The 25,576-nt window shown below is 45.3% G+C and overlaps 1 protein-coding gene across 1 annotated transcript in view; it reads right to left on the bottom strand.

Moving 5' to 3' along the window:
• The window catches only part of ENTREP1 (endosomal transmembrane epsin interactor 1), a 146,648-nt gene that overhangs the window by 40,202 nt on the left and 80,870 nt on the right, over window positions 1–25,576 (bottom strand). The window contains exon 7 of the mRNA XM_075317836.1: window positions 9,157–9,286. Within this exon, the coding sequence (XP_075173951.1) occupies window positions 9,157–9,286 (130 nt within the window). The remainder of the gene's footprint in view (window positions 1–9,156; window positions 9,287–25,576) is intronic.

Raw genomic sequence — 25,576 nt, 5'->3', positions numbered from 1 at the left:
TGCAAATAATCCCAATGCTGTTAAAGCATACTGACATAAAGAGAATTGACACAGCCTTTATAAAGTTAATTTGGAAGGGTCAACGCCCCCGCATAAAATTACAAACGTTTATGATGGCCAGGGAAGAAGGAGACACTAATCTCCCTAATGTCGGGGATACAGTTTAGTATGCGTGGCTAGGCATATAATAAACTGGTTAAAAAAAACTAATTGGTACTCGAATGTGGAGCTGGAAAAAGCGTATCACTTATGCCACAGGGCCTCCTCCCCACTAAAATCAAGCAGTGATCTTTAGAGACACAATTGCAGCGTGGAAAGAAATTAGAAGGAAATTAAAACTATCATGGAGAATCTCTAAATATCTGCCATTATGGGGGAATCCTGCTTTCCCGAATCTAGGGGAAAACAGCTTGTTGCAAAATAGAGAGGAAAAGGGATACAGAAGGTGACACACTTGCTGCACATAGATTAAAATACATAGATGAGACAGGAGGAGCTAGTGGCAAAGTACACACTTAGAAGCCAGCAAATGTTACATTATGGACAAATCAAGGGGTCGATAATGTCTTTGTTGACACGGGTAGAGGAAGAGACAAGTAGTAATGTTATGGACAACTTTCTTCTTCCCATGGGAGATAAACCCACCATAACAACATTATACAAATTGTTCAGAACAGTTTTTATCCAGAAAGAACCAGACCAAATTTTTATAAGCTGGGTGCGACAACTGGGTGGGTCAGACATGGAGGGAGGGAAGAAAATACTAAGTAGATGGAGGGCCTTAAGGAAAAACATTTTAAGTTAGGCATGAAGAGACTCGCAATTCCGGATCATGCACAGGGCAATTAAAGCGTCTAACATTCCAATATTAGCCACTATGCGGGAGTGTAAAATTCATTGCTCAAAATACAAGCTTAGAGATGCGGATGGGAAAATATAAGGTGGACGATGGATAAATTATGGGTAAAAAATCATCCTCTAAATCCCCTGGTATATTTGTTCCACTATATAACAGGCAATGGTGAGAGGCATGCAGAGGGCGGTTGGTCTACTCCGATTTTGTTCCACTCCATATGTCTAATAGTTAAAAGATCCATACTGATACATTGGCTAAGTGACTTGCTTCCTGGGGTCGGCGAGATTATTGGGCAACTCAAAGCCCTACTCAACCTGGACTGGCTGGAGTGGAGGCAGAGTTCAACAAGGAAAAGGGAATTAAGAAACTCATAATAAAATGGAAAGCAATACCACACAGATACAGAAATAATCGACTACATGAAACCTTTCAGGTCAACAGTGTGGTACTTATGAGAGGACATAGGTGACACACTGGGGAGGCTGAAAGTCCTTACAGACAACCAGAGTGGTAGAAAAAGTTGTACGAGTCTGAGATGGTATTCTCGAAGGAAACATGGAGCATCTCCGTGGTGGAAGAGAAGGATATATCTGTGTGAACGGGGGCGGGGGGGGGTTTAGGGCAGTTCAAGAATTTTATAGTTAGTTAAGAGGTGGGGAAATATTAAGGTGCGTGCAATGATATTATGGTATTGTCATGAGCACTATTTGCATCCTACCTATGTTATGCTTTATAAAACAAAAAAAATTATTTGCTAAAAAAATGTGATCGCTCATGGGTGGTAATGGGCGTACCCGAACTATAAAGTTCGGGGTCCACACCAAACACAAAGTTCGTGCATGCGATCCCGAACAAGAGCTTTCTGGGAAGCTCGTGTTACAGTTCAGGTCTAGGGGCTGTAACAAAAGCACATTAGTAAAAAACATTATGATTATACTTATCGCTCCTGCGACGCGTCCTGCACACCTGCTCAGGTGCTGTCTTCCGGGTCCGATCATTAACTTCCAGGGGTACTCACTGCACTGCTTGTCACTCGGCAGTCTTCGGCTGTGTTCGCAGTGACGTCAGGGTTCCCCTGAGTACATGAGCCATGGACTTGATTGAACTTTGACTGTCACTGTACGAGTCTAGCATCGGTATTACCTGCACAGCGCACACTCTCCCGACAGGAGCGGGTCGGCTGCATTTATTTGCTCCTGTCAAGAGAGTGTGCGCCGTGGCGGGTAATACCGATGCAAGACTCGCAGGAGTGATACGCAAGTGGAATCATACCCTCAGTGTCAGCCTGCTTCTCGCTCTGTACAGAGCGATGAAGCAGAGCTGACATGGCTCTCCCTGTGGACCACATCAGACAAAGGATTTTTTATAATAAAGATGGAGTCTCTAAATGTTTTTTTTGTCTTATATTTCTAATAAAAAAAAATGTTTGTATGTGTTATGTTTTTTTTTTTTGTTTTTTTTTAATTTTTTTATTTATTTTTTTTACTATTTACTAGAAATTCATGGTGGCCATGTCTCATTTGGCGTGACACCATGAATTTCGGGCTTAGTACCAGCTGACAATACAAAGCTCGAATTAACCCCTTTATTACCCAGTGTGCCACCGCCATCAGGGCCACTAAACGAGCTGGGTAAAGCGCCTGGAAATGGCGCTAACAAACAATGTGCCATTTCCAGGGGCGACTGTGGAGAATCCCAGCTCCAAGCTACCTGGTTTTACCTGACTGGTGATCAAAATATGGCGAGAGCCCATGCATTTTTTTTTAATAATTTTTTTTAAATAATTAAAAAAAAATGAATGGGCTTCCTGTATTTTGATTGCAAGCCAAGGTAAAGCCAGGCAGAAGGGGGTGGCAACCCGTAGCCGTCCGCTTTATCTGCGCTGAGAATCAAAAATACTGCGGAGCACTACGTCATTTTTTAAATTATTTATTTATTTTTACAGTACTGTCAGACAATCACAGACACCGGCACCGAGAATGGGCGTCTGTGATTGCCACACACCACATAACATGACAAGTTACGCCATACCTGTCAGGAGCCTGTATATTCTAGCATCTACCTAAGCTTTATGGCTGTGTGCAGTTCCTGCCACATACGAATGTATGAGCTGCATTCAAGTTACTCCAACAGGCAATCATAGACGCCCATTCTCTGTGCCGGGTCTGTGATTGCATGACATCTTAGTTCTGTAAAAAGTAAATAAATCATTACAAAAAATGATGTAGCGCTCGGCAGTATTTTTGATTCTCAGCGCAGATAAAGCGGACGGTTACGGGCTGCCACTCCCATTTCCTATTAGGTAGTTATATGATAAATTAGAACTGTCTGATTAAAAACCGCAAGAGCTGTATAGACTATTTTATGTTTCTGAATAATTCCACAATCTGGCTTGTATCTGTGGCAGTTTGGAATACTATGCCCATATCTTTGCCCACACCTGGCATGTCTGCTTCAGTTACACTGTGTGTGCGCGCTTCTGCCGAGCCACTTCCTTGTTCCCTGCAGCGCCTGGCGACCAATCGAATTAACACAGTGCGCGCATGCGCACTATGGTTTCCGGGACACTGGGCGCGGCAGCGAATGACGGAGTGACCAGTGGATGTGCGCCACCATACACAGGTACTTTAAGTTAAAGACCTTTAAATAGTGCCATCTGCACTGTCCCTGCACCTCCTGGAAGAAGCTTTGGCGAAACGCGTCGAGGTGTAGGGCAGTGTGATCGTAACTCACATGGCAGTAGCGGGTCTGTATCGTGCCATTCATACCTTTCATGGCTCTGTCACAGCTCCATTGACCCTAATAACTATCAGGCCAGCTTTAAGGCCCTGTGCGCACTAGGCGTTTTTACCTGCGGTTTTTCCCGCGGTTTTGCTGCAGAAATTTCTTGAGAAAGGTTTGTAATTTTCATGCAGACATTTCCCAGCAAAACCTAGGGGGAAAAAAAAATAGCTGTGCGCACACTGCGTTTTTTTCTCAAGAAAATTCTTTCTGAAGATTTTCTTGAGAAAATTTCTTGAGAAAATGTGCATGTCACTTTCCCGCAGGTACCTGCGGTATACCCCCGGTATTTCACTCCATTCACTGTAATGTAATCGCGAAATACCGGGGGTATACCGCAGGTAGCAAATGATGTGCGGTATACCCCCGGTATAGCCGCGATTTACCTGCGGTAATGTTCATCGCTGCCTGCGGTTTTGCAGGAAGTGATGTCATTATGACAGAAGAGGAAGCGGAGCAGAGTAAACACACAGATCACACTCCCTGGACGCCGCACAGAAGCACTTCCGTGTGACCTCCAGGTGCCCGTGCAGTCTGTGTCCTGCTGCAGTCCCGCGGCTGCCAGCACAGCAGTGTCAGTGTCTGCCTGCAGTGTCAGCAGCTTGTCACCCTGCAGTGCGTGCAGCCGCGGGGATGACGAGCACTGCTGTCAGGTTAGATGAGATCATTACCTGCTGTGACGATCTCCTGCCTCCTGACTTCAGCGCGGTCTCTGCCGTCTATGCCCGCGGCCCGAGACTGTCACTAGCGGTGACGTCACGGGCTCTCACGATACTGCTGAGAACGCGGCGGGCATAGAAGGCAGTGACAGCGCTGATGGCAGGACTGCAGGAGATCATCACAGCAGGTAATGATCTCATCTAACCTCCTAACAGCAGCACTTGTCATGCCCTGCAGTGACCTGGGCTTACCTATTGATGTTAGCTCAGGTCACTGCATTACTCTCCCAGCCAATGGGGAACATCCTGTTCTTCATTGACTGGGACAGTGACTATGGTATGGACTGCCGTGGGACCCCATTATTGGATTACGCCGGATCCGGATTTGATTGTTCTTGTTAATAAATTGGTGAAAGAGGGAATGTGGGGAGTGTTTTTTCAAATAAAACTTTTTTTGTTGTCTATTTTTTATTTCTTACTGACTGGGTTGGTGATGTCGGGTATCTGATAGACGCTTGACATCACTAACCCCAGGGCTTGATGCCAGGTGACATTACACATCTGGCATTAACCCCATATTTTACCCTGTTTGCCACCGCACCAGGGCAACGGGATGAGTTGGGGCGAAGCGCCAGGATTGGCACGTCTAATGGATGAGCCACTTTTGGGGTGGCTGTGGCCTGCTATTTTTAGGCTGGGGAGTGTCCAATAACAGTGGACCTCCCTAGTCTGAGAATATCAGACCCCAGCTGTCCGCTTTACCTTGGCTGGTGATCCAATTTAGGGGGGACGTAACGTTTTTTGTTTTAAATTATTTATTTAATGTAAAATAACAGCGTGGGGTGCCCTCTGTTTTGGATTACCAGCCAAGGTGAAGCTGCCAGCTGTGGTCTGCAGGCTGCAGCCATCTGCTTTACCCTAGCTGGCTACAAAAGATGGGGGGACCTCACGTCATTTTTTTTTAATTATTTATTTATTTTTTGGCTAAATACAAGGCTAGGCACCCTTTAATGCCACATGAAAGTCACTAAAGGGTGCCAGCTTAGAATATGCAGGGAGGTGGGACATTATATAGGTCTTTCTCATCTATCTATCTATTCATCATTATTATTATTATTTATTTTTATAGCGCCATTTATTCCATGGCACTTTACAGTGAAAGAGGGTATACGTACAACAATCATTAACAGTACATAACAGACTGGTATAGGAGGAGAGAGGACCCTGCCCGCGAGGGCTCACAGTCTATAGGGAATGGGTGATGGTACAATAGGTAAGGACAGAGCTGGTTGCGCAGTGGTGTACTGGACTGAGGGTTATTGTAGGTTGTAGGCTTGTTGCAAGAGGTGGGTCTTGAGTTTCCTCTTGAAGCTTTCCACGGTAGGGGAGAGTCTGATATGCTGTGGTAGAGCGTTCCAGAGTATGGGGGAGGCACAGGATAAATCTTGTACGCGATTGTGGGAAGAGGAGATAAGAGAGGAGTAGAGAAGGAGATCTTGTGAGGATCTGAGGTTGCGTGCGGGTAGGTACCGGGAGACTAGGTCACAGATGTAAGGAGGAGACAGGTTGTGGATGGCTTTGTGTGTCATGGTTAATGTTTTGAACTGGAGTCGTTGGGCGATGGGAAGCCAGTGGAGGGATTGGCAGAGTGGCGAGGCTGGGGAATAGCGAGGGGAGAGGTGGATTAAGCGGGCCGCAGAGTTTAGGAGAGATTGGAGGGGTGCAAGAGTGTTGGAAGGGAGACCAGAGAGCAGGAGGTTGCAGTAATCGAGGCGGGAGATGATGAGGGCATGCACTAATGTTTTTGCTGAATCTTGGTTAAGGAAAGCACGGATCCGGGAGATATTTTTGAGTTGTAGTCTGGATGAGGTGAAGAGGGCTTGGATGTGTGGCTTGAAGGATAGAGCAGAGTCGAGGGTTACTCCAAGGCAACGAGCTTGTGAGACTGGGGAGAGCGAGCAACCATCAAGTTTGATGGAAAGGCTTCTTGGAGGGAATGAGGGAGGAGGAGGAAAGACAATGAATTCTGTTTTGTCCATGTTAAGCTTTAGGAATCGCGCAGAGAAGAAGGATGAAATAGCAGACAGACATTGTGGGATTTTCATCTATCCATCTTTCCCTCTATCCATTATCTGTCTATCTGTCGATTATCAATCTATTATCTATATTATTTATTGCAGTTCAGCATAAAAAAACTGCGGCAAAACAGCGGCAAAATCGCGGCAAAAACGCATGCGTTTTTCCCGCGGTTTTGGTGCGGTTTTTTTATTGCAGGTGCGGTAATCTTCAACTCCCAGAAGTTTCTCAAGAAATTTTCTTGAGAAAAATTACTTTTCTAGTGCGCACATAGCCTTAGGGTGGTTATGAGTTAATCTGTTTCTAATTGTCAATACCTTGTATTTTTTATATACGTATGGTACTTCTTATGTTATATTGTAAAAGGGTATTCAAGATACGATCTATTATTAAATTGTATACTCTTTAAATGTATGTTATTCTCATGATACATTGTATTCAAGGTACACCCTAGATATCAATATTGCATTTATTCTATTAATGATTCATACATGGTTGCACATGTATATAGTGTCATTTATATCTTCAACAAGTTATCTGCTCCTTCATAGAATAACACAGTTTGCATGCCCAATAGTGTAGACTATATTTGCAGCAGTCTATATTGAGAATTAATTCATGTTACCATACATGGTGATCGTTAAGAATATAGAATAGCAACAGATTGCAAGGGATCATACATATAATGTGATGCATGTCAATAAAGTGATAAAATTATATATCTTTACTAACTAACATGTTTATTATACAGACCCAAGCATTACATATTTTTATAATTAGCCATATTTTGAGACATCTGTTCAACTGACCACACTGCCCTGTCTAGTTTTATGCATGGTTTGCATATGGTTTTTATCTGACACGGTCTTCACTGTATGTCCCAGAAAATAAAGTTTGTATTAATAAGTTTGCAAGAAAAACCTTTTTGTCTATTTGTAGACTTCATTATAACAACAATTAGGTGGCTACCAATGGTCATATATAGGTTGATGCCACTCCCATCTGCCTGGCTTTACCTTGGCTGCCAATCAAAATACAAGGAAGCCTATTATTTTTTTTTATTATTATTATTATTATTTAAAAAAATAATTTAAAAAAAAATATGCGGGCTCCCACTGTATTTTGATCGCCAGTCTAGTAAAACTGGGGCAGCTGGGGGCTGGGATTTTCCATAGCCTATAGCCACCCCTGGAAATGGCATTGTTTCTTAATGCCGTTTCCAGGCGCTTTACCCGGCTCGACCAGCGGCCCTGATGACCTTAGCTTTGTATTCTCAGCTGGTACTAAGCCCGAAATTCATGGTGTCACGCCAAATTAGACATGGCCACCATGAATTTCTAGTAAACAGTAAAAAAAAACAAAAACACATAGAAACATTTTTTTATTAGAAATACAACAAAAATAAATTTAGAGACTCCATCTTTATTATAAAAAAACCTCTTTAATCCGACGTAGTCCACAGGGAGAGCCATGTTAGCTCTGCTTCATTGCTCTGTGCAGACAAGCATCTATACAGAGCAAGAAGCAGGGAGAGCCATGTCAGCTCTGCTTCATCGCTCTGTACAGTGCGAGAAGGAGGCTGACAGTGAGGGTATGATTACACTTGCGTATGACTCCTGCGAGTCTCATATCGATATCACCCGGCATGGCGCAAACTTTCCTGACAAGAGCGCATCTGCTGCATGGAAATACATGCAGCCATCCCGCTCCTGTCGGGAGAGTGTGCGTTGTGCCGGGTGATACCAATGCGAGACTCGCACTGTGACAGTCAAAGTTCAATCGAGTCCATGGCTCATAGACTCGGGTGAATCCTGACGTCACCGCAAACACGGCTGAAAACAGCCGAAGACTGCCGAGTGAAGATCAGTGCAGGGAATACCCCCGGAAGTTAATGATCAGACCCGGAAGTATAAGCAGCCAGGAAATAGCGGCTGAGCGGGTCTGCAGGACGCGTCGCAGGAATGGTAATTATGACAATGTTTATTATTAACTATATTCTATATTTTACAGAATCCCCCCAACCCATCCCATAACTGAAGTCCAAGTTCGGGGTTCGGACGCAAGTTTGCGTTAACTCGAACTTTACAAAACGCTCGGGCGAGCCTCCCGGAACATGATCATCGGGGGATACGCCCATCACTACTCATGGGTCCAAATGTATTTAGTCCACACCCACCCTGAATGGAAGCTGCAGCAGGTAGCGAGCAGTGTAAGATCTCAGCATCAGTAGGGAGGATGGACATTACGGAGCCGTCAATAAGGACTTGGTAGACAGAAATTGAGTTTAAACTTTCAGAAACATTTCTACCGCCACTGGGAACAGGATATTTTTTAAAGTAAGTACACCAGACTTATTAGGTCTAGGAGATCTGTTTAATATTGTATGTAGCTTTGTGAAATATGCTGACATTTAAAGGGATTCTCCGAGCATTGCTATTATAGTTCATTAATAACTGGTAAGCTTCATAATACATTTTTGCAAATATTTCACTACAATGTTGTGTTGACATGTATAGAACAATCTATATAAAATATCATAAATCATTTCAGATGGGTTATCATCCTATTTTACAGAGAACCCCTGGATGTACTCGAAACAAGCATCAAATGATGGTGGCTGCCTGGACTCATACTCCCATCTAGTAATAAACATTATTGCGATACCTTCACTTTTTGTTGCATATTTCCTTGTATCTGTAACACTATGTATTAACCCATGTACTACAATAATAATTTCTATTTATCACAATTTATAGAAATCAGTAAATATGAAGTCATAGTTACCTCTAGTGAATTACTTTGGTTAACCACAGATTCATATGGTGGAGGTGGCTCTATCGGGCAAAACACTTCAATTCCTTTAAACCTGGATCCATAAATGTGTGGAAGTGGAATCACATCATTACCAATCATTCTGAAAAAGAAAAAAAGATAAAAAAAACAACTATAGGATTACCTTAATGTCTGAAAAACTAAACCAATTTTTCCACTATGTTTATTTGGGAGCTCTGAATGACAAACACACCTGTACACAAGACATATTTTGTTTGCTCGACTTGCAATTATTGACTTACAAATGCAATTGGTTTATTGGTAAACAGTGAAATTACAACTTTCATTGAAAATACTTTTCAACCAGTAAGAACACAGAGCAACCAATAAGAAATAGTAAAAATGGAAGTGTAGATATACTGCTGTTATTTTAGAGATTTAATTTAAGTATCAAGTATCCTTTCCTATGACCCTGATCAAGAAATCAATAGCTTTTAACATGATGGTATTACAAGTGCATCTCAATAACTTAGAATATCATCAAAAAGCTAATTTATTTCAGTAATTCAATACAAAAAGGGAAACACATATATTATATAGAGTCATTACACACAGAGTGATCTATTTCAAGTGTTTATTTCTGTTATTGTTGATGATTATGGCTTACAGCCAGTGAAAACCCAAAAGTCATTATCTCAGAAAATTAGAATAATTACCACAAAACACCTACAAAGGCTTCCTAAGTGTTTAAAATGGTCCCTTAGTTCAGTAGGCTAAACAATCATGTGGAAGACTGCTAACTTGACACATATCCAGAAAACAGTCATTGACACACTCCACAAGGAGGGTAAGCCACAAAAGGTCATTGCTAAAGAAGCTGGTTGTTCACAGAGTGCTGTACCCAAGCATATTAATGGAAGTGGAGTTGAAGGAAAAAGTGTGGTAGAAAAAAGGTGCACAAGCAACAGGGAGAACCGTAACCTTGATAGGATTGTTAAGAAAAGGCCATTCAAAAATTTGGTAGAGATTCACAAGGAGTGGACTGCTGCTGGAGTCAGTGCTTCAAGAGCCACCACACACAGCTGTATCCAGGACATGGGCTACAAATGTCCCATTCCTTGTGTCAAGTCAGTCATGATGAATAGACAATGCCAGAAGCGTCTTACCTGGGCCAAGGAGAAAAAAAACTGGACTGTTGCTCAGTGGTCCAAGGTGTTTTCAGATGAAAGCAAATTTTGCATTTCATTTGGAAATCAAGGTCCCAGAGTATAGAGGAAGAGTGGAGAGGCCACAATCCAAGCTGCTTGAGGTCTAGTATAAGGTTTCCACAATCACTGGTTTGGGGAGCCATGTCATCTGCTGGTGTAGGTCCACTGTGTCTTATCAAGACCAAAGTCAGCGCAGTCGTCTACCAGGACATTTTAGAGCACTTCATGCTTCCCTCTGCCGACAAGCTATTTGGAGATGGAAATTTCATTTTCCAGCTGGACTTGGCACCTGTCGACACTGCCAAAAGTACCAATACGTGGTTTAAAAACCACAGTATCACTGTGCTTTTTTGGCCAGCAAACTCACCTGACCTAAACCCCATAGAGAATCTATGGGGTATTGTCAAGAGGAAGATGAGACACCAGACCCAACAATGCAGATGAGCTGAAGGCTCCTATCAAAGCAACCTGGGCTTCCTAACACCTCAGCAGTGCCACAGGCTGATTGCCTCCATGCCACGTCACATTGATGCAGTAATTGATGCAAAAAGTGCCCTGACCAAGTATTGAGTGCATTTACTGTACATACTTTTAAGTAGGCCCCAACATTTATGAATGTAAAATCATTTTTTCAGTTGGTTTTATATAATATTCTAATTTTCTGAGATAATGTCTTCTGGGTTTTCATTGGCTGTAAGCCATAATCATCATCATTAACAGAAAAAAAGCACTTGAAATAGATCGCTTTGTGTGTAATGACTATTTAATATATGCGTTTCCCTTTTTGTATTGAAATACTGAAATAAATTAACTTTTTGATAATATTCTAACTTATTGAGATGCACTTGTATATCTTTTTAATGTGTCACTACTATTTTTTATTAGGCAAACATAGATATATCTGTATAATTTTAAGTACTAAAAAGAAGATGTCTAATACTGAATGATCCAGAAAAAAAGGAGCTAATGTATTAAATGCCAAAAGAAGCAATTAAATTAAGTACATGTTCAAACTACATAAACATCTGCTCCTTACTTAATGGCAAAGAATGTTGGACTTCAGCAATCCTCTTAAAATACTATTCTAGCCAAATGAGTCTGTATTTTAATCAGTCTAACGAAATGAAGAAACATTGCCATGATAACATGTCCAAGAAGGAAAGCATGAGCTTATTGGCACAACCAGGCAATTTTTAGAAAATGTTGATACTAATCAGTTTTATGTTGAGGTATATAAAGACAAACACAAGTCAATTTTGTGCATGAATTATTCAACAGAGTACTATCACCTAAAGGTAAGTTTTCTATTCCCAGCAAATATGAGAAGTCTACATTGAGAGCATTTATAGATATTCTGTGGAAGAGCAAGAAAAAGGCTTTTACGCTAGTAGAATTTATGAGGCCATGTCTTAGTAAAAACAAACAAAAAAAAACCCTCCAAATAGGTGAGATATACTAATTTACTAATTTTGCAATAAATCTTTAAAAATGGCTTTTTGATCATTTTGAAGCATGTTTAAGGCCCCGTTACACGCATCTAACGATATATCGCCAGGGTTACGGACTCCGTGACGCACATCCGGCATCGTTAGCGACATCGTTGTGTGTGACACCAACGACCGGCCGTTAACGATGGAAAATACTCACCAAATCGTCTATCATTGACACGTCGTTCATTTTCAAAAAAACGTTGATTGTTGAGGACGCAGGTTGTTCGTCATTCCCGAGGAATCCCTATGTGTGACACTTCGGGAACGACGAACTACAGCTTACCTGCGGCCGCCGGCAATGAGGAAGGAAGGAGGTGGACGGGATGTTACGGACGCTCATCTCCGCCCCTCCGCTTCAATTGGGCGGCCGCTTAGTGACGCCGCACGAACCGCCCCCTTAGAAAGGAGGCGGTTCGCCGGTCACAGCGACGTCGCTTGTCAGGTAAGTATGTGTGACAGCTCCTAAAAATATTGTGCGCCACAGGCAGCGATTTGCCCGTGACGCGCAACCGACGGGGGCGGGTGCTTTCACCAGCGACATCACTAGCGATGTCGCTGTGTGTAAAGCCCCCTTTAGACTGTCTAATCTAAGCTTGAACCAACTATTGTCTGATCTCTGTGAACCAACAATTTGTGCAAAAGTGCTGCATCTAGACAGTGCTGTGGCACTGAGCAAACTTAAAAAAAGAATGTAAAACACAAAGGAGTCGTCACCACTGAATAACCCCTGTATAATCAACTGAGGGCTCCATTAAAAAATAAAAATATATACTCACCTCTCACAGAGGAGCCACTCCAGTGATTTTGTTGCTGCTGTTCCTGATGGGTCGCTGCTTGGCTGGCTGATCAGCAAACACCCTTAAACAGGTTATATTGAATCGCATGTGCACTACGTATAATCTAGGGTCGAGATGTACCACTTATTTCCTTGTTCTCTCAATATATCAGTAATAATAAATGCAATTTACAGTTTGTAATCGGCAAAGAAGATGATAAAATTTCCTTTTTTGGATTTGTGTTTAAAAGAGAGATAAAACAAGAAGAAAAAGAAAATGACTGGTTTATATAGAAAACCTCACTATGGAAACACTGTTTTTTTAACTAGGTAGAATTCATCCTGACATACCTTTAACCCTTTCAGCCCCCGGGCACTTTCCGTTTTTGCGTTTTTGTTTTTTGCTCCTTTTCTTCCGAGAGCCGTAACTTTTTTATTATTCCGTCAATCTTGCCAAATGAGGGCTTGTTTTTTGCGGGACGAGTTGTACTTTTAAATGAAACCATAGGTTTTACCATATATTGTACTGGAAAACAGCAAAAAAATTCCAAGTGTGGAAAAACTGCAAAAAAGTGTCATCGCACAATAGTTTTTGGGATGTTTTATTCACCGTGTTCACTATATGATAAAACTGATGTATCTATGTGATGCCTCAAGTCGGTGCGAGTTTGTAGACACCAAACATGTATAGGTTTACATGTATCTAAGGGGTTAAAAAAAATTCACAAGTTTGTCCAATAAAAGTGGCGCACGTTTTGCGCCATTTTCCGAAACACGTAGCGTTCTTATTTTTTGGGATCTATGGCTCAGTGATGGCTTATTTTTTGCGACTCGAGCTGACGTTTATAATGGTACAATTTTTGCGCAGATGCTACGTTTTGATTGCCTGTTATTGCATTTTGCGTAAAACTTGCGGCGACCAAAAAACGTAATTTTGGCGTCTGGAATTTTTTTGCCACTACGCCGTTTACCAATCAGATTAATTGATTTTATATTTTGATAGATCGGGCATTTCTGAACGCGGCGATACCAAATATGTGTATATTTATTTATTTTTTAACCCTTTAATTTTCAATGGGGGGAAAGGGGGTTGATTTGAACTTTTAGGTTTTTTTTGTTTTTTTATTTTTTAAAACTTTTTTCTTTACTTTTTTTTTTTATTTTACTAGTGCCCCTAGGGGGCTATAGCGATCAGCAATCCGATCGCTATTATCTATCTGCTGATCACAGCAATACAGCTGTAAACAGCAGATTCAGTCACTTTGTTTTTCCCTCTGCTCTCGGCCGAGGGAAAACGAAAGTGAAACTTCGTAGCTGCAGGCGTCATCACATGACCCTGTGCTACGATGGCAACCACCGATAGTCACGTGATAACACACATGACTTCCGGTGGGGGCGGCGGTAACTAAAAAACATGGCCGCGCGCATTTAATCTTGCTGCCAGACTTTTCAGCAAGATTTAAGGGGTTAATGGCCGCGGGCAGAAGCGATTCCACCCGCGGCTAGCAGGCACACATGTCAGCTGTTGAAAACAGCTGATATGTGTGCCGATCCACGCCGCCTGCCCGCGGCAGGGGGCGGGGCTTAACGGGACACGATCCTGGACGGATAGATCCGTCCAAGGTCGTGAAGGGGTTAAGGGGAACCTGTCACCAGTTATTTGCCCTATAAGCTGCGGCCACCACCACCGGGCTCTTATATACAGCATTCTAACATGCTGTATATAAGAGCCCAGACCGCTGTGTAGAACATAAAAATCCCTTTATAACACTCACCTAAACCAGTCGCTGCGGTGAAGTTGGCTTAAATGAGCGTCTTCGTCCTCCGGTGCCGGCGCCTCCTCTTTCGGCCATCTTTGTCCTCCATCTTCTGAAGCCGCCATGCAGGACGCGTCCGACGTCATACACACTCGCCGGCATTCAGGTCCTGAGCAGGGGCACTTTGAACTGCCCTGAGCAGGGCAGATCGAAGTGTTGTAGTGTGCATGAGCGGGACCGGCGAGTGTGTATGACGTAGACGCGTCATGCACACAGGCTTCAGTAGGAGGACAAAGATGGCCGAAACAGGAGGCGCCGGCAGCAGAGGACGAAGACGCCCATTTGAGCCACATCCACCGCAGCGACCTGTATAGGTGAGTATTATAAAGTGTTTTTTTATGTTCTACACAGTGGTCTGGGCTCTTATATACAGCATGTTAGAGTGCTGTATATAAGAGCCCATTGGTGGTGGCCGCAGCTTATAGGGCAAGAAGGGAATTTTGTTACTTACCGTAAATTCCTTTTCTTCTAGCTCTTATTGGGAGACCCAGACGATTGGGTGTATAGCACTGCCTCCGGAGGCCACACAAAGCAACTACACTAAAAAGTGTAAGGCCCCTCCCCTTCTGGCTATACACCCCTAGTGGGATCACTGGCTCACCAGTTTTAGTGCAAAAGCAAGAAGGAGGAAAGCCAATAACTGGTTTAAACAAATTCACTCCGAGTAACATCGGAGAACTGAAAACCGTTCAACATAAACAACATGTGTACCCGCAAACAAACCAAAAATCCCGAAGGACAACAGGGCGGGTGCTGGGTCTCCCAATAAGAGCTAGAAGAAAAGGAATTTACGGTAAGTAACAAAATTCCCTTCTTCTTCGGCGCTCTATTGGGAGACCCAGACGATTGGGACGTCCAAAAGCTGTCCCTGGGTGGGTAAAGAAATACCTCATGTTAGAGCTGCAAGACAGCCCTCCCCTACGGGGAGGCAACTGCCGCCTGCAGGACTCTTCTACCTAGGCTGGCGTCCGCCGAAGCATAGGTATGCACCTGATAATGTTTGGTGAAAGTGTGCAGACTCGACCAGGTAGCTGCCTGGCACACCTGTTGAGCCGTAGCCTGGTGTCGCAATGCCCAGGACGCACCCACGGCTCTGGTAGAATGGGCCTTTAGCCCTGATGGAACCTGAAGCCCCGCAGAACGGTAGGCTTCAAGAATTGGTTCTTTGATCCATCGAGCCAGGGTGGCTTTAGAAGCCTGCGACCCCTTGCGCTTACCAGCGACAAGGACAAAGAGTGCATCCGAACGGCGCAGGGGCGCTGTGCGGGAAATGTAGATTCTGAGTACTCTCACCAGATCTAACAAATGTAAATCCTTCTCATACCGATGAACTGCATGAGGACAAAACGAAGGCAAAAAGATATCCTGATTAAGATGAAAAGAGGATACCACCTTCGGGAGAAACTCCTGAATGGGGCGCAGCACTACCTTGTCCTGGTGGAAGACCAGGAAGGGAGCCTTGGAAGACAACGCTGCTAGCTCAGACACTCTCCGAAGAGATGTGATCGCTACCAGAAAAGCCACTTTCTGTGATAGTCTAGAAAGTGAAACCTCCTTCAGAGGCTCGAAGGGCGGCTTCTGGAGGGCAACTAGTACCCTGTTCAGATCCCATGGATCTAACGGCCGCTTGTACGGGGGAACTATATGGCAAACCCCCTGTAGGAACGTGCGCACCTTAGAAAGTCGTGCTAGACGCTTCTGAAAAAAGACGGATAGCGCCGAGACTTGCCCTTTAAGGGAGCCGAGCGACAAACCTTTTTCTAACCCAGATTGGAGGAAAGAAAGAAGGGTAGGTAATGCAAATGGCCAGGGAGACACTCTCTGAGCAGAGCACCAGGATAAGAATATCCTCCACGTTCTGTGGTAGATCTTAGCAGACGTGGGCTTCCTAGCCTGTCTCATGGTGGCAACGACCCCTTGGGATAAGCCTGAAGACGCTAGGATCCAGGACTCAATGGCCACGCAGTCAGGTTGAGGGCCGCAGAATTCCGATGGAAAAACGGCCCTTGGGACAGTAAGTCTGGTCGGTCTGGTAGTGCCCACGGTTGGCCGACCGTGAGATGCCACAGATCCGGATACCACGCCCTCCTCGGCCAGTCTGGAGCGACGAGTATGACGCGGCTGCAGTCGGATCTGATCTTGCGTAGCACTCTGGGCAAGAGTGCCAGAGGTGGAAACACATAAGGGAGCCGGAACTGCGACCAATCTTGCACTAGGGCGTCTGCTGCTAGAGCTCTTTGATCGCGAGACCGTGCCATGAATGTTGGGACCTTGTTGTTGTGCCGGGACGCCATTAGGTCGACGTCCGGCCTTCCCCATCGGTGACAGATTTCCTGAAACACGTCCGGGTGAAGGGACCATTCCCCTGCGTCCATGCCCTGGCGACTGAGGAAGTCTGCTTCCCAGTTTTCTACGCCGGGGATGTGAACTGCGGATATGGTGGAGGCCGTGGCTTCCACCCACATCATAATGCGCCGGACTTCCTGGAAGGCTTGCCGACTGCGAGTCCCTCCTTGGTGATTGATGTATGCCACCGCTGTGGAGTTGTCCGATTGAATTCGGATCTGCTTCCCTTCCAGCCACTGCTGGAAGGCTAGTAGGGCAAGAAACACTGCTCTGATTTCCAGAACATTGATCTGAAGGCTGGACTCCTGCTGAGTCCACGTACCCTGAGCCCTGTGGTGGAGAAACACTGCTCCCCACCCTGACAGACTCGCGTCTGTCGTGACCACCGCCCAGGACGGTGGTAGGAAGGATCTTCCCTGTGATAATGAGGTGGAAAGGAGCCACCACTGCAGAGAATCCTTGGCCGTCTGGGAAAGGGAGACTTTCCTGTCCAGGGATGTCGACTTCCCGTCCCATTGGCGGAGAATGTCCCATTGAAGTGGACGCAGATGAAACTGCGCAAACGGAACCGCCTCTATTGCCGCCACCATCTTCCCGAGGAAGTGCATGAGGCGTCTTAAGGAGTGCGACCGACCTTGAAGGAGAGCCTGCACCCCTGTCTGTAGTGACCGCTGCTTGCTCAGCGGAAGCTTCACTATCGCTGAGAGAGTATGAAACTCCATGCCAAGATACGTTAGTGATTGGGTCGGTGACAGATTTGACTTTGGGAAGTTGATGATCCACCCGAACGCCTGGAGAGTCTCCAGTGCAAAATTCAGGCTGAGTTGGCATGCCTCCTGAGAGGGTGCCTTGACCAGTAGATCGTCCAAGTAAGGGATCACAGAGTGTCCGTGAGAGTGCAAGACTGCTACCACTGCTGCCATGATCTTGGTGAACACCCGGGGGGCTGTCGCCAGACCAAATGGTAGAGCCACGAACTGAAGATGTTCGTCTCCTATCACGAAGCGCAGAAAGCGTTGGTGCTCCGTAGCAATCGGCACGTGGAGATAAGCATCTTTGATGTCTATTGATGCTAGGAAATCTCCTTGGGACATTGAGGCAATGACTGAGCGGAGGGATTCCATCCGGAACCGCCTGGCGTTCACATGCTTGTTGAGCAGTTTTAGGTCCAGAACGGGACGGAAGGAGCCGTCCTTTTTTGGAACCACAAAGAGATTGGAGTAAAATCCTCGCCCCCGTTCCAGAGGGGGAACAGGGATCACGACTCCTTCTGCTCTTAGAGAGTCCACCGCCTGCAGCAGGGCATCTGCTCGGTTGGGGTGTGGGGAGGTTCTGAAGAACCGAAGTGGAGGCCGAGAACTGAACTCGATTCTGTACCCGCGAGACAAAATGTCTGTTACCCACCGGTCTTTGACCTGTGACAGCCAAATGTCGCAAAAGCGGGAGAGCCTGCCACCGACCGAGGATGCGGAGGGAGGAGGCCGAAAGTCATGAGGTAGCCGCCTTGGAAGCGGTTCCTCCATTTGCTTTCCTGGGGCGTGAGTGAGCCCGCCAGGAATCTGAGCTCCCTTGTCCTTTCTGAGTCCCTTTGGACGAGGAGAATTGGGGCTTGCCCGAGCCTCGAAAGGACCGAAACCTCGACTGCCACTTTTTCTGTTGAGGTTTACTTGCTCTGGGCTGTGGCAAGGAAGAGTCCTTACCCTTGGACTGTTTTATGATTTCAGCCAATGGCTCACCAAACAGTCTGTCTCTAGATAATGGCAAGCTGGTTAAGCATTTTTTGGAACCAGCATCTGCTTTCCAGTCCTTTAACCATAAGGCTCTGCGCAAAACCACAGAATTGGCGGCCGCCATAGAGGTACGGCTCGTAGATTCTAGGACAGCATTGATAGCATAGGTCGCAAACGCAGACATTTGCGAAGTTAGGGACGCCACCTGTGGCACTGCTGGATGCATGATAGCATCCACCTGTGCTAAACCAGCTGAAATAGCTTGTAGTGCCCACACGGCCGCGAATGCTGGAGCAAACGACGCGCCGATAGCTTCATAGACAGATTTCAACCAAAGGTCCATCTGTCTGTCGTTGGCATCTTTAAGTGAAGCGCCATCCTCTACTGCGACTATGGATCTAGCCGCAAGCTTGGAAATTGGGGGATCCACCTTTGGGCACTGGGTCCAGCGTTTGGCCACTTCAGCGGGAAAAGGATAACGGGTATCCTTAGAACGCTTAGAGAAACGCTTGTCTGGATGAGCGTCGTGCTTCTGGATTGATTCTCTGAAGTCAGAGTGGTCCAAAAAAGCACTTAATTTACGCTTGGGATACAGGAAATGGAACTTCTCCTGCTGTGCAGCTGCCTCCTCTGCTGAAGGAGCTGGGGGAGAAATATCCAACAGTCTATTAATCGCCGATATAAGGTCATTAACCATGGCGTAACCATCAGGGGCATCCAGATTGAGAGGGGCCTCAGGATTAGAATCCTGATCACCGTCCTCAGTCTCATCACAGAGAGATTCTTCTCGCTGAGACCCTGAGCAGTGTGATGACGTCGAGGGTCTTTCCCAGCGAGCTCGCTTAGGCTGCCTGGGACTGTCATCTGAGTCAGAGACTTCAGCTTGTGATGCTTGAGACCCCCTTGAAGTACGGATTAGTTCCAACTGAGGGGGACTAGAGAGCATAGCCACAGCAGTGTCCATGGTCTGAGGAACTGGCCTGGCCTGCAAGGTCTCCAGTATTTTTGTCATAGCCTCAGACATTTTATCAGCAAACACTGCAAAGTCTGTCCCCGTCACCGGGGCAGGGTTCACAGGCGTCTCTGCCTGGGCTACCACCACAATAGGCTCTGGCTGACGAAGTGCCACTGGGACTGAACATTGCACACAATGTGAATCATTGGAGCCTGCCGGTAGATCAGCCCCACATGCAGCACAAACAGTGTACACAGCCCGTGCCTTGGCAGCCTTGCGTTTTGCGGATGACATGTTGCTGCCTCCTCAGAGTAGTACAGGGTGTCCAGCCAAGAAGCGACCTTACAGTGCAACTATATATATATATATATGGTACCAAGAAAAAAGTACACTAATATATCACTGAGGCACTAGTGGGGCCAGCACTACTGTGCAGCTTACCGCCCGCTTAGGAGCGGTGTGTGGTCGCCAGAAATCCCTCTAGTCTGGGTCTCCCAGAGCCTGCTGCCTCTCCCCAGCCAGATCGCATGTGTAATGGCTGCCGGCGTCCTTGTGGAGAGGAGGGGCGGGCCCTGGGCGTACACCGACGAAGAGCGGGAAGTCTGCTTCCCCTTGTGCCTAGTGAGAGGGCTGGAGCATGTAAATAAAGCTCCAGCCCTCGGCGCTGCCATTGAGCAGCGTCTCTCCCCCACCCTGATTGACAGGGTGGGGGCGGGAACGAAGCGGCGCTAGGCCGCAGAAGCCGGGGGCTAAAGTTAGAAGCGCCGCCGCCGTAAAAGCGCGGTCGGTGCAAAGCCCCCGGCGCACCACAAGTCGCAGCTGCGCCGCCGCTCCAGGAGCGGTCGGCGCAGTAGTTCCCAACACACAACGTCACTCAGCAAAGCTGCAGTGACCTAACCCCCAGCGTACAGCGCCACTGTCCCCGGCGCACTACAACGCTCAGCAAGCCCTGAGAGTGTCCGTGCCTGCCGGAGACACAGAGTACCTGAAAGTTGCAGGGCCTTGTCCCTGAACGGCACTCCCGCTCCCAATCCAGCAGGTTCTATGGGTCTGTGGATGGAGCCCGGCCCCAGGGCTTGGGGGCCGGCAAGATCCCACTTCCACAGAGCCCTCCAGGGGATGTGGAAGGAAAACAGCATGTGGGCTCCAGCCTCTGTACCAGCAATAGGTACCTCAACCTTACAAGCACCAACCGCGGGTGAGAAGGGAGCATGCTGGGGGCCCTATATGGGCCCTCTTTTCTTCCATCCGATATAGCCAGCAGCTACTGCTGACTACAAACAGTGGAGCTATGCGTGGATGTCTGACCTCCTTCGCACAAAGCAGAAAACTGGTGAGCCAGTGATCCCACTGGGGGTGTATAGCCAGAAGGGGAGGGGCCTTACACTTTTTAGTGTAGTTGCTTTGTGTGGCCTCCGGAGGCAGTGCTATACACCCAATCGTCTGGGTCTCCCAATAGAGCGCCGAAGAAAAACTGGTGACAGGTTCCCTTTAAGGGGAATCTGTCAGCAGTTTTTTGCTACCTTATCTGACAGCAACATACTGTAGACAAGGAGATTCTAAATCCAACGGTGTATCACATAGCTTACTGGGTGCAGCCGTTCTGAAACAATCAAAGAATTTAGATTCAGGAACACAGCAGAGCTGTACCACCTACACCAGGCGCTCAATATAGATTGTGCATTAGCTGTTAGGTATCAATTATAGCTGGGGGCATGTCGGACTAGCTTGCCAATAGGTTTCTAGCCCTCTAATGTTAAATACAGGGTAACAAAGCCATTAGTTTACATAAACAATTGCTCACACACTGATAAGAGAAGCACAGTTGTTTTTTGTATTTTTAACTCTTACAACATACTGTCCTCAGCTTTCATAGCAGAATCATGCTGACAGATTACCTTGAAAGGGAACCTGTGAACTGACATAGCCCCCCTAAAACCACCAAGTCTCTATTGCCATATCTATATTCTAACTAGCTCATTTTCATGCCTTTGCAATAACTCAATAATTGTAAAATCAACTTTTAACCTGTTGCTCTCGGTATGAAAACCTACGGCTAGTCAGGTGGAGTGTTGATTTCCTCTGGCTAATCCTCCCTCCTCATCTTCTAAGCATGCTCCCAATGATGTGAGAGAGACCTGATTAACAAGAGCAACGTCTCTGCTCTCTGGGAATTGCCAGTGAAGCTGGTTGTATACTGAGCACAGTTTTACAGCCCTCATATGCCATCAAATAAACACATAATCCAGAAATGTTATCAATGTTTTCATTTAAATGAATATACAGTGCGTATAGAAAGTATTCAGACCCCTTTAAATTATTCACTCTGTTTCATTGCAACCCTTTGGATAATTAAAAAAAAGTTCATTTTTTTCTCATTAATGTACACACTGTACCCCATCTTAATATAAAAATACAGAAATGTAGACATTTTTGCAAATTTACTAAATAAGAAAAACTGAAATATCACATGGTCATAAGTATTGAGACCCTTTGCTCAGACACCCATATTTAAGTCACATTCTGTCCATTTCCTTGTACTCTTCCTTGAGATGGTTCTACTCCTTCATTGGAGTCCAGCTGTGATTAATTACACTGATAGGGCTTGATTTGGAAAGGCACAAACCTGTCTATATAAGACCTCACAGCTCACAGTGCATGTCAGACCAAATGAGAAAAGAATTTCTGCAGTACTCAAAGTTCCTAAAAGTATAGTGGCCTCCATAAGCCTTAAATGTAAGAAATTTGGGACCACCAGAACTCTTCCTACACCTGGCTGTTTAGCCAAACTGAGCAATTGTGGGAGAAGAGTCTTGGTGACAGAGGTAATGAAGATCCCCAAGATCACTGTGGCTGAGCTCCAGAGATGCAGTAGGGAGATGGGAGAAAGTTGCACAAAGTCAACTATCACTGCAGCCCTCCAGTTGGGCCTTTTTGGCAGAGTGGTCCGATAGAAGCCTCTCCTCAGTGCAAGACAAATGAAAGCCCGCATAGAGTTTGCAAAAAAACACATGAAGGACTCCCAAACTATGAGAAATAAGATTCTCTGGTCTGATGAGACGAAGATAGAACTTTTTGGTGATAATTCTAAGCAGTATGTGTGGAGAAAACCAGGCACTGGTCATCACTTGCTCAATACAATCCCAACAGTGAAACATGGTGGTGGCAGCATCATGATATGGGGGTGTTTTTCAGCTGCAGGGACAGGATGACTGATTGCAATTGATGGAAAGATGAATGCAGCCAAGTACAGAGATATCCTGGAAGAAAACCTCTTGCAAAGTGCTCTGGACCTCAGACTTGGCTGAAGGTTCGCCTTCCAACAACGTTCACCATCCAACCAGACGGAACTGGAGAATCTGCAGAGAAGAATGGCACAGGATCCCCAAATCCAGGTGTGAAAAACTTGTTACATCATTCCCAAGAAGACTCATGTCTGTACTAGCTCAAAAAGGTGCTTCTTCTCAATACTGAGCAAAGGGTCTGAATACTTACGACCATGTGATATTTCAGTTTTTCTTGTTTAATAAATTTGCAAAAATTTCTACATTTCTGGGTTTTTTGCTGTCAAGATGGGGTGCAGAGTGTACATTAATCAGAATAAAAGTGAACTTTTTTGAATTTACCAAATGGCTGCAATGAAACAGAGTGAAAAATTTAAAGGGGTCTGAATACTTTCCGTACCCACTATATGTAAACATACATGTGTTTATTTCGTAGCATATATTGACTGCAAAACCAGTCATACGGTTTTTATCCAGTGACTATGGAGCTCCTGTTAAGGGCTCAGCTTGATGCAGCAGCAGAAAGGCATGTAAGGAGCAAGCACTGGAGGCAGTATGCAGACAGGACAATAGAAAACAGGTACTTGATGCACTGAAGACTGAAGGCAGACAGAAAATAGAGAAACAGGTATGGAGCAGGAAGTGGTGTACCGTCAAGAGTTTTAATAGGTGTGTTTTTTGTGCAGACATTTCAGAACCAAATTTGCATCTCCTGATAGAAAGCCACACAGAAATGGCATCAAAACTGTTTTTGTGAACTTTTTTGCTAAGAGATGCAGATTTGGTGTTGAAAATGTATACACCATATTCCTGCACCAAATCTACATCTCCTGGCAAAAAATTGCATCGCCATCGCATCAAAACTGAATTGTGATTTGATGCGGGGTTTTTTGTCAGAAGATGCAGAGAAGGTGCAGGAATATGGTGTATAAACTTCAGCATCAAATCTGTATCTCTTGGCCACTCCTAACATTTAGCTATCTCTCTAATGGATTTTTTTCTTCATTTCCAGCTTAATGATAGTGTTTCTCTTCTATCGAGAGCTTTTTTGATCGCATGTTGTGGGTTCACAGCAACAGCTTCCAAATGCAGATGCCATACATGGAATCTGCTCCAGACTTTTTACCTGCTTAGGCTATGTGCGCACTGGGAAATGAAATTTCCTTGCGTAAATTCCGCAGGCTCTCAAAGATATTATCACCTGCGGAAAAAATCCGCACCAAATTCCGCACCAAAATCCGCATGCGGATTGTCGCGTTTTGTTGCAGATTTGGTGCGGAATTGGTGCGGATTTGGTGCGGTTTTTCCGCAAGCTGTTCCCTGCGTGATTTTTACATTAGATTAGGGAAAACCCGCAGCTACCTGCGGAAAAGAAGTGACATGCACTTGTTTTTGCTGCGGGATTTCCGCAGCAAAACATGCAGCTCTCAAATTCTGCCTAGTGCGCACAGGATTTTTTTTCTCCATAGGATTTGCTGGTGATTCACTGCAGAGATGTTATGAACATTTTCTGCAGCGAAACATGCAGCAAATCCGCGGAAAATCCGCGGCAAAATCCGGTAAGTGCGCACAGAGCCATAATTGATGATGGATTAACAAGGGAATAGCTCATGCAGCCCATTAAAGAGCTTTTGAGAAAACTGTCCAATTACTTTTGGTCCCTTGAAAAAGAGGCAGTTACATATTAACGAGATGTAATTCCTAAACCCTTACTCAAATTAGGATATGAACATACCCTGAAATTAAACTTGAGAGTCTGCACTTTACGCCCATATTGATTATATAATTGTATTTCGAATATGAACAACAAAAGTGGCAAAATGTGTGTCACTGTCCAAATAATTCACTGGGGAACAATTTGAAAAATAATTTCTGTTGAGTTAGATTTTTGAGCTGATTTATACTAAAATTGGCATGCCGATTCCAAAAATGTAGTCATTTTTTTTTCTATCACGTCAAGTTTTTCCTCCTCAACTTACCTGCCATAAAAGCACAATTGCACTGATTTCTGTAATAAGACTTGTTATCTGAGTACAATTCGACTCATATAGAGCTACGTGGCAACTTGTAAGAGTAGTCACAACTAAAAAACATATTTGTCATGCCTATTTCTTATATATTTCATTTTTTGTTCATATTTGTACTATTTAAAAAAAAAAAAAACCACTTTTTAGGTACAGTAGTTTACATATTTTTGAGAAGACAAATCCTATAGTTCAAAAACTTGACGTGATAGAGAAAAACTGAGATCATTTCTGGATTCAGCATCCAAAAATTAATTAAAGGGGTGGTTCACCCATTTTTTTAATTTTCTGTAGGAGGAGTTCTACTTACCTTTCTAGGCGTTTTCTCCATTGGCTTCTGTTTCCAGTTCTGGCACTGAGCGGCGCAATCCTGCACGCTCAGTGCCGGTCACATGACCCCCTGGAGCTGTGGCCGCCAGCATCCTCTGACGTCCCGGCATTTCCGGGCTCTCAAACAAGACGGGTACGTCAGAGGAGGCTGGCACCACTCACACAGGGCTGTGGGCGGTGACTACCGCACATCACAGCCCAGTATCGAGGGGAGGATCCGGAGGACGTCAGTGTGGAGCCGGCGTCCTGCAGATGGTGAGGCACGGGGCGCCAGTGTGCAGTACAGGGGGGGGGGGGTTCTTCAGCTGAATCCCCCCCTGCACGTAAGTATGTGATCACACTGTCCACCCGCCCGCTCTGCTGCGATGTCAGGAGAGCGGCCGGTGTCGGGCAGTGTGATCATCTGCTCCTCCCAGCAGCAAGACACTGACAGGCATGTCACCGCTGTGCTCTGCCACCTGTCCTGCTGCATG

This window comes from Anomaloglossus baeobatrachus, chromosome 1, assembly GCF_048569485.1.
Source record: "Anomaloglossus baeobatrachus isolate aAnoBae1 chromosome 1, aAnoBae1.hap1, whole genome shotgun sequence".
In the NCBI taxonomy this organism is placed as follows: domain Eukaryota; kingdom Metazoa; phylum Chordata; class Amphibia; order Anura; family Aromobatidae; genus Anomaloglossus; species Anomaloglossus baeobatrachus.
This window is presented reverse-complemented; position numbering and strand designations above follow the sequence as displayed.